This window comes from Medicago sativa, chromosome 7, assembly GCF_051527215.1.
Source record: "Medicago sativa cultivar Bolivia chromosome 7, Bolivia_mono, whole genome shotgun sequence".
NCBI lineage: Eukaryota > Viridiplantae > Streptophyta > Magnoliopsida > Fabales > Fabaceae > Medicago > Medicago sativa.
Window position 1 is genome coordinate 8,911,059 of NC_140755.1, and position 10,499 is coordinate 8,921,557.

General features: G+C 30.1%; 1 protein-coding gene across 1 annotated transcript; it reads left to right on the top strand.

The window, feature by feature from the left end:
- The first annotated feature begins 6,415 nt into the window (after positions 1-6,415).
- Positions 6,416-9,973, top strand: LOC146904028 (WRKY transcription factor 72B-like). Its single transcript, XM_085722573.1, has 4 exons — positions 6,416-6,550; positions 7,431-7,970; positions 8,401-8,514; positions 8,788-9,973. Exons 1-4 carry the CDS (start codon positions 6,443-6,445, stop codon positions 9,769-9,771), a joined length of 1,746 nt encoding a protein of 581 aa, XP_085578699.1. The 5' UTR covers positions 6,416-6,442; the 3' UTR covers positions 9,772-9,973.
- The last annotated feature ends 526 nt before the right edge of the window (positions 9,974-10,499 follow it).

The following is a 10,499-nucleotide window of genomic DNA, read 5'->3' on the forward strand; positions in this document are numbered from 1 at the left end:
CATAGCATTTGATAGAGTAGTTCTTTTGTCTTCATTCGTCAACGTATACAATCAGACAAATGACATCAGGAACGAGAAAAGCAACAAATACGTCTCCTTTTAGCAAAGGAAATTCAAAGTACTTTTCAACGGGATTATCCATATAAGGCAAAGGACCAACGCCTCTCAAATCACTGTCTATAAAAGGAGACGAAGACCTGAAGAAGGAGCAACAAGACTCAACTATTCAACCGTGCCATTACTTTGTCAAATTTAATAGCGCAAAACACTTAGGATTTATTTCAAGTCAAATCTTAGAAATTCTAGGGAGTCTATTCATTTGTTCAGTTTACACTCACTAGTTAGAAAGAGTGTAAGGAAAAATTAACTTGTTTGCAGTTGGGGCAAACATTTTAGAAAGTCACTCGCCTGCGTGCTTGAGCATATAAGCCTCTTGGTGAAACCTTGAGCAATTAGGAGTCTCAATCATTGGGGATTGAGCAAAGAGAAGTCTTAAGCAGTTGTTCTTAAGGAAGGGGAAGTCTTTAGGTAGAGTTCTAGATCATAGAAGTCTCTTGCAGTTGTGCTTGAGCAATTAGAAGTCTCTTGTAGTTGTGCTTGATTATAGAGAAGTCTCTTGGAAGTGTCCTTGAGAAATTTATAATAAGTTGTTATTATAGTGAAATCCCTTGGAAGTGCAAGGGTACTGAACTACTTCTGGATTGAAGGAGGAATCAGTATAAAATTGTTGTGTATCTGCTTTCTCGATCTCTATCTCTTTATCTTTGCGTTTTGTACTTATTTGTTGCACTCATGCTCTGCATTAGAATCTGTGTATGTCAGATTCTCATCAGGCTGTTTCAACCAAAGAAAAAGAAAAGCCATAAAAAGTTTACATAATTCAACCCTCTCTTCTTGTGTGTTTTTCTCACCTTCAGAAGCTAGTTAATTTTGGACGATTACTTGCATGACAAGTAATGCACATAGACTGTATATAAATATGATTTTCGCTCAATTCCATAGCTAATGAAAATCATAAGTAGGCATGACATTGAAGCAGGGTCGGGACGAGTTTTACCCATTCTCCATCCCCATTCCCGACTCCCATATACTTACTCATTACCCTACCTATACGTAACGACGATGATAAATTGAATCTCATCCCCATCCCCAACGAGTTTTGGTATCCCCGACCCATCCACATCTCCACAGTGAATCATTTTTTTCAATAACAAATTTTTTTTTAGCACGAGAGCAATGTTGTAATGCATTATTCATCAATATGTTCATTTTAATATTTCCTTGACTAAATGAGTTGGCTGGTTCTTTAAATATCAATTGCAAATTTTATAACATGGCAAATATCAATGGATGATAAAGTAATTTTCTACAATGAGACATGTTTGGGTATGGGTTCGGGGTGGGTACTTGTATCTCCGTTACCCGTCTCATACCCAAGTTTTAAAATCGGGAAAAACCCAAACTCAGCCAAAACAGAAAAAATCCGTCAAATTGTGGTTGATTCAGACGGTTAAGCTCATATATGAGTTTTGTTGTCATGCCTAATCATAAATCTACAACAATAAAGAACCTCATTTCTCAGTTGTGCATGTTACTGTTAACAATACAAATACAAAATAGAGAAAGAGTGAATAACAAAGACGGCTAGGGTTTCATTAGAATGACAATGCTTAACATTACAAAAGGATGCTAGAGAATATATATATAAAAAACCTAACGGACTCTAAACTAACAGGCCCAATAACATAGCCCGACACTTTATTATCTAACACCTACCCTCAAACTCATGATGCATCACAAAGAAGCATTGTGAGTTTGTCAAACAAAATACGAAGAAACATATTAAATAATATAAAGTTCTAACAGTTACAAATTTTATTCGTATGGAATTCACATGTATCATGTAATATTACTGTATGTCGAGGCATTAATTATGTCCGAGGCCAACAAAAGGGTTATATTTTTCACAAAGAATCTTACCACAAACCTCCTAGTAAGGACTAGTTTTTTGAATTCACCTCCTAGTAAAGACTAAAGAGTATTATTGTAAGAAAAGAGGGACTAAAGAGTACCAATTCTTATTCACATTCTCTCATTTAATAACATGAGGTATTTTGAGTTTCATTAAAATATATGCACGTCTTAAATCACTCTTATTATTTATACTTGTAGATCTCATCACAAGATCAACTAGTGATTCAATTCAAAGGCTAATCCAAACCATTGACCTACATCACTAAAATATACTAAATTTGCCATTAAAAGTCGCTAGCTAGACAATTAACTATGGAACGAAAATCTTTAGGTTTCTATTAAGTAACACAATCGGACAATCATACAATTTACAAAGTCTCCTTTTCAAGTCGCTTGTGAAATATATATCATTGTTTTCTAAGTATTAATTATTATATTGGTGATCTGTAAGCCTTCCTACGTCAAGTTTAAAGTATATAATTATTACAAGTCTTGAAAAATAGGAGTTAGGTTAGCTTATAGAGCCTAGCAATAATAAAAAAATACATAGACAAGTGGAATAGAAGTAAATAACAAACAACTGTGTTTTTATTTAGGGTTATAAGTAAATGGTCCTCTAATATATCAACATTTGATTTTAGTCCCTTTAAAATATTTTTTAGGTTTTTTGTCCCTCTAAAATTTTCCATCCATTAAATTAGTCTCTACTTTTTAGTTAACTCATGTCCAACCTTCATATTTTTTAATAAAATTTTCCAAAAATAGGGTGGAATATTATGACAATCTCTCTTAAAAAAATTTAGAAATTTTTAACAAAACATGAATTTAATATGAATTTGTTAACACAAAAACATAAAAATTCATATTTAATTCATGTTTTGTTAAAAAAAATTAGTTTTTTTTTTTTGAAAATACTGTCATAATTTTCTAATCATTTCTGAAAATTTTCATTAAAAAATGTGAAGGTTAGAAACGAGTTGACTAAAAAGTATAGACTAATTTCATGGATGGCAAATTTTATAGGATCAAAAGCCTAAAAAATATTTTAGGGGGACTAAAATTAAATGTTGGTATATTTAGAGGGATCATTTACTTATTTAACCTGTTTATTTATTTATAAAAAAATTGAGCGAGTTGGTTCTCATAGATCGAAAAAACACCGAGGCTCGGAGATCACTCACAGAGGTACATTTTCGTGACTTATGAGATCTGAGTTGTATCATTACCAACTAAAATATGTTTGTAATAATTAACAAATATTAAGTGAAGCATAAGCTATAATACAAGCAAAGCCTTTACCCAATAGTATTTGTTGACCGTTGAAGGTTTTGAAGACCGTTTTAACAAAAATTCAAAACTACAAAATGGAATGGGTAAAATTGAAAAGTGAATATTACTTGACCTCCAAAAGGCACATCCATTAATATAATAGTGTCACATATGCCTCTATGAATGATTGAAATATATTTAGGGGTTTCCAAAGTTTGAAATTTTACATACAAGCTTCAATGCCTTGGCCGGTATATAGTAAATAATTATGTTGGGTTGCCAATTAAAGATTATTCTTTTAGGAGGTGGGAGAGGTGCATAGTATTATTTTTATTAAGCACGTAAAGATTTATAAAATTATTTAGTGTGTTTGGTTTCATGTAATACTCTATAATGCAAAATAGAACAAAACTTTTTTCAATATTATTCGGTCACTTATAATATAGAACTACACATTCCATTTAATTCACGGATACTATAGTCTTAGGTGTGTGGTAACCAATTCAACAAGCCAGTAGAATGACTCAAGCACAATCTAACAAACTACTAATCATAATAATGAAACTTATCTAGATTAATTTCCTATGATGAACTACATTCAATTACTTAATGTATTTCATGTTACTTGGGCTTAGTATCTAGGTCATAACATATAATTTTCATCTAAAGAAACCCTAAATAATTTGTGTAATCTGATTGTTGTGAATGTATGAAATTTTTATCACCGTTTGTTAAAGACTATATTCCGAGAGCCCACAATAATTTTTAATCATCCAACTAAGTTATAATATATATTTTTTTTCTATGAGTCCAAGTGTCAATGGCAAAAATCACATATATTAAATGTTAAGAAACGAAGAAAATTACAACTTATATATACCCTTATATTTTTATAATAAGGGATAAAAGTACAAGTAGAGTATTTATCACAATTGTTGACGCATACTCATTTCGTCACATATTAATTGTCACATTATCAAAAGAAAACTGTGCTAAAATAAATGTCATTTTATATTTTCAATGTTAATGATTTGATTTCAGTTCTACCGCAAAATTAATATTATGTACATCACTCACTCGTAAATCAATTATATCCACTATGCTTTATTCCTAAAATAAAATAAAAACTCACTCGTAAAGGTTGCATTTATGACAATGATTAATACTTAATATTAGTAGTTAATAAGAATAATTTTGTAAAATTATTATACTATTTCATTTATAAAAAAATTATTTTAATTTATGTGAAAAACTTAAAATAACCCTTTAATATAATTAACCGAACTTTTCTTGGATGAGATGCTTTTGTTCACTTTCAACTTAATTATAGTTCCACCATCGGTTTAAATGCAACCTTGAGAATGTTACAACGCTAAATAATTCAAGGAAGAGATTTGCAACCCATTATGAGCCTATTTGATACAAAGATTATTAGATGTACTTGCGCCCATAAAATATCTGATTTAAACAACCTAATTAATGAATAATCATGTTTTTTATGCACCTAGTATATAGATGATTTAAAACACCATATAGATGACAATATGCAGATTGATGGAAATGAGGAGGTCAATGGCAGCAGTGAACAGCAGAGCAACAGTTGACAACAAGCGTATGGACCGCAAACTTGACAATGAAATTAGGTTCCAACTTACACCATTGACAAATATTCATTCACATTTTCTTACTTGCAGCCAGTTTCAACTTTGATTGCATATACCCATGTGATGTCTTCTCATCAATACCAAGTTTCAACTATATACTATTTTGTCAAAAAAAATAAATTATATAGTATAGTATTATAATAGGTAATCACTGTTTTGAATTGGAGTATTTATCAACCAGTTGAGTATAGTGGAACATGCTTGATTTTAACGTGACGAATTAAAGTTTGAATCCTAACTTAAAGATTTGTTTACCTCTAATCAAAATTCGAATCCTAACTTAAAAACTGCGATCGATGTTTTAAATAGAATTTCCCTAAAAAAAAAAGTCTCAAATAGAATTACCTCTAATGCAAAAAGTTTATGGAAGACTAAAAATATTGCAGTTTTTATTATGTAATTGTAATTATAAGTTTGAAGTATAAATTATTTTAGAGGTCTTGGTAAATAGTATCACAACTGAAACGACATTTTCCGCGTTGTGTTGTAATATTAAGGTTCAGAGCGTAACTGCAACCACAACTGAAATTTCGAACTATATACTCGCTCCACTTCATAGTAAATGAATATCCAAATAAAATTTGTCTTAAAATGACTACCAATTTCAATTTTCACCGTGATATTATAGTTTTGCCAATGGTTTATCTATCATGTACAAATTTACACATATTAAAAAATTTAAAATAGTATGTTTGTATTGGAACTTGTGTATTTTAATTAAATGTATCACTTTTAATTAGATAATATACCATCTATTTATTAATACTACATGGACCATTCATTTTTTTTTTATTACATAAATTTAGGATGAAAAAATGGTGATCTAGTCTAAAGTAGGGAAGACTGTAGGACTCAAAGAACACTTACACAAGAATTTACATTTACCTTTCTTCAAGGACACTTGCGGGGCTAGCTCTAACCCAAGACCTTTCAGGTTAGGACATATGGATCGTTTTTAATTTAGTATATTCCATATTGCATTTATGTTAATCACACACACACACACACACACACACACACACACACACACACACACATATATATATATATATATATATATATATATATATATATCAAAACTTAAGAAAAGGTTATTTATTAAAAATACTATTCTTATCGCTCTCAAATTGTATATGCCAATTTATTAAAAATACTATTCTGATCCCTCTCAAATTGTATATGCCAAAATTCATTTTTCTTTGCCCACTCAACCTCATTAATGACTTAGATTTGGAGATCATGTTATTAATTTAACTATAAAATAATTAAAAAAATTCCATAAAATTAGCTTAGCAAGTGGTGTTGACATTTGAGGGTTATGGCTGGCTACATAATGAGAACTAGATGAGCATTGGGATCGGTGATTTTGCATTGTTTATTCCAAGTCTAGCTTATGAGAGTTGATTGGTTTATTAAAGAGTTATATGGCCTTGTCAAAAAAATAAATAAATAAGAGAGGAGTATTATGATTATATATATAAAGGGGTTAATTATATGTGAGATTGAACAATATTGAGAAAATAATAAGAGAGACTATGTCAAAAATGTCGAGTCCTAGCAGTTCAGAGATTGAAGAGAAAAGAGTTACTTCAATTATCCATGAAGTTGAAGTTGATTGCTCTACTGAACAAGAGGTTACAAAGGTACACACCAATCCTAATCCTCACTAATTTTTTCTTGTGCAACATCTATATATTGTTCATGAATAGTATTCTTTGAATTATTGAATTTTTATTTTTACTTTGATGATTTGTTATGTATAAGGATTACGCATATGTAGCTTGAGTTTCATATCAATAGAAGATGAGCAATTACACTCTAGTTTGACACAAAAATGTGTTAAAACAACAAAACCTCTACAACAACAAAACTTCTTTTCTAGTTTCAAATTTATTGGTTATCTTTGAAATAGAGAGATTGTTTGTGTTTAGGAACAATATGACTGATTATATATAGGACAAAACTTATATGCTGTACAATATTGTTGTAGGTGACATAGTTCAATGTAAATATTCATAACTATTTATAAAAGTGTTAAAAGTTATAATTGTCTTAAAAAAATCATGTCCATGTATTATTGTTTTGTTCATATAGTATTGTAGTTCAATTTTGTCCTTGTTAGCTGTTAAAAGTTATAATTGTCTTCGAACTTTTCATATGTGTTTGTTATAGTTTAATTCATATGATATTGTATGTAAGTTTTGTCCTTATTAAATCTTTTTATGACTTTAAAATTTATAAATGTCTTAAAGTTTTTCATATTCAAATTTTATTTCTTCTTCATATGGTATAGTTGGTAAATTTTGACATCATTAAACTTTTATTGCGTTAAAGTTTTTTTTTATCCACATGTTATATATATAATAATACACATAAGTTTTATCCTTATTAATCTTTTTAGGACATTAAAAAGTTATAATTGTCTAAAAGTTTTTCATAGCCTAGTATTTTTGTCGGTATGATATCGCAAAAAAGTTTTATTTGCGTTAATATTATTAATACTCCTATGATTTTGAATTCTAGGAGGACAAACTAAAATGTGCTAATGAGGAGATGGGTGACGTAAAAGAAGAAAACGAAAGATTGAAGACGATGCTGTCACGAGTTGAAAAAGACTACAATTCCCTTCAGCTTCGTTTCTTTGACATTGTTAACAAAGACGTTTCTATGAAAGATATAGAAGATTCGTCAACTAATTCACACGAAGAAATCGATGAAGAACCCGAGTTTGTGTCACTTTGCCTTGGAAGAAGTCCAAATGAGTATAAGAAAGAAGCAAAAAACATTGAAAACCCTAACAAACCTAAAGAGAAAGAAGATATGGAAGTTAACCTAAGTCTTGGATTAGACTCTAAATATATGGTACCATCGGAGTTAGTATCTGATTTGAGTCCAATGAATAGCTCAGAAGAATTACCAAAGGAAGTTGAAGTTGAAGAAAAAGGAGCAATATTTTCAACAAATAAATCAACAAAAGTGATAAATGTAAATGATGAGATTTCAGAACTATTGCCTGCTAAAAGAGTCAGAGTTTCTGTGAGAGCTAAATGTGATACTCCCACGGTTAGTATCAACTAATTATTTACATTACAAATTTTTTATATTTTTTTAAGAAACATTGCTTATAGCTAAAAAATTATTTAGAAATACTTAAATTTAATTTGGTCACTATATCATAAAAATTGGTCGATATTTGTGACTAACTTCTATAAGAAAAAGTTAAAATAGCGACGAAAATTCAAAGACAAAACAAGTAATATTCGTCACTAATTTTGATGCTAGGTGTCAGAAACGTCAAAGTTAGTTACCGATTTTTCTTCTTTTTTGTCTCTAATTTCCATCATTATTTAAATTTTTTATTTAGTAGTAAATTTTAATCAATTATTGTATAAACATCATCTCTAAATTTATTTAATTTTTTTGACAATATCTAAATAGTTATTTTGTAGTAATAGTTTCTTGTATAATAGCTTATTGTGTGTCTTTCAAACAGATGAATGATGGATGTCAATGGAGGAAATATGGACAAAAGATAGCAAAAGGAAATCCATGTCCAAGAGCATACTATCGTTGCACAGTTGCACCAGCATGCCCAGTTAGGAAACAGGTATATACATTACATATATGCATTATATGATTTAAATACATTGCGAGCTACCTCATTTGTTTGTCGTTCATTGAACTTGATCTTAGAGTTTGTGAAGTGGGTGGTAAACAATCTTCTCCAAGCGGATAGAACACACCGATATTTTGAAAGCAAAAAATGAACCCTATAAGCATAAAAAAAAAATATTTACCTTATTTATATTATTGTATAGAGATTGTAGTTACTGTTTCTAAGATGTATAGTAAGAACACCCCAAAATTTATATGATTTCAGGTCCAAAGATGTGCTGATGACATGTCAATCTTAATCACAACATATGAAGGAACACACAATCACCCTCTTCAAGTAACAGCATCAGCCATGGCATATACAACTTCAGCTGCAGCATCAATGATGGTATCAGGTTCATCAACATCATCATCATCACATCAAAATCAAAATGTTCATCACAACAATTCCACATCTTTTGGAAACTCACCAACACAACTCAATGGTCTAAATTTCAATCATCACCAATATGAACAATCAAGAACACCAAAACAACATTTCTTCATTCCACCAAACCATAATAATTTGTTTCCAACAATCACTCTTGACCTAACTTCTCCTTCATCCTTATCATCATCAAACATAGCTTCAAATGTTCCGAGATTTTCGCCAAATAATCTTAGTTTTTGTTCCACACAACAACCAAATTTCACACCAATATCATCCATTTGGAACAATAATAACAATAAATTAGGGTTTATTAACAATAACTCAAACCCTAATATTGAAAAAACTCAAGTTAGGCCTTTTAATCATTTCCAGGAAAATTTCTATCAAAATCAAAATTGCATGACAAGTTATCAAACCCCTTCAAGGCAAGCTTTGGCTGAAACAATAAGCAAAGCAATAAGCACTGATCCAAGTCTTCACTCAGTTATAGCTGCTGCAGTTTCGTCGATTGTAGGACAAGGATCAAACAATGGTGGAAAGCAAGAAGAAAATAGAGAGAATGGTTTAGGTGCAGGGTTGAATTTGAAACTTGGTGAGTATCCTCAAATGGTTTCAAACAATTTGTTGAATCAAAATGGAAAAGGATGTTTGAAGGGATCATACTTCAAAAGATTGTCACCAACAAGTTCACAAGCTAAAAATTTCATGCTTCTTCAACCTTCATTGCCATTTTCTGTCTCTAAGAGCAGTGCTAGTAAACCTCCATCCATTGTTAACAATATCAACAATTTTGATCTAGATAAGAACAAACATAATTAGCACTTTTGAACTCAGAATAGAATTCAGATCCTCCACTGATGTTATATGGTACAGTGGCTGACTGCACCATACAACAATGGTAGAGGATCTAATTTCCTCGTAGGGTTTTTGAATCTTCTGTCGCAGTTGTACCATGTAGCCACGACGACAAAGTCGTTGAATCTAACTTTATAGAATAAAAAAATGTTTCTTTTAGATTTAATTGTTTTGTTGCTAAAATTTTATTGTTTATTTTATACAAAATATAGAGAAGATTGAGACAAGTCGATATGTTGATTATTTTATTTTATTTATTTATTTTCTTAGCATTGTTTATTTTATAGAGAAAAAAGAAATAGAAGAGTTGAATCTATCAAACTTCAATGAATCTTTTATGAATGGAACAACTATTCATTGAAATTTATGTGAAACCCTGTTATTTTAAGAATGAATATCATCAAATATATAACAAGACCCACAAGATTTAGTAAACCATATAACATGACACACAAGATTTAGTAAACCATAACATAAATTTACCTAATATTAAAGTGCAGTCAAATAGAGAAAGAGTGATATCACACAACTTAAGAAAGAGAAGAATTAATTGTTGCAATCAACTATAAAAAAGCAATAAATCCTTAATTTAACATAGTATGATGGTGTGATGATCTTCATGAAATTTGACCATAGATTATGATAACTTCACTGTATTTTTCTTATGTAAGCTAAACATTATACATGTAGTC

Excerpts from the sequence above, each read along its gene's own strand:
- LOC146904028 (XM_085722573.1), top strand. The coding sequence starts at position 6,443 with ATGTCAAAAATGTCGAGTCCTAGCAGTTCAGAGATTGAAGAGAAAAGA. Across the intron at positions 6,551-7,430 it reads CTGAACAAGAGGTTACAAAG|GAGGACAAACTAAAATGTGC; the intron begins GTACACACCAAT and ends TTTGAATTCTAG. Across the intron at positions 7,971-8,400 it reads CTAAATGTGATACTCCCACG|ATGAATGATGGATGTCAATG; the intron begins GTTAGTATCAAC and ends TCTTTCAAACAG.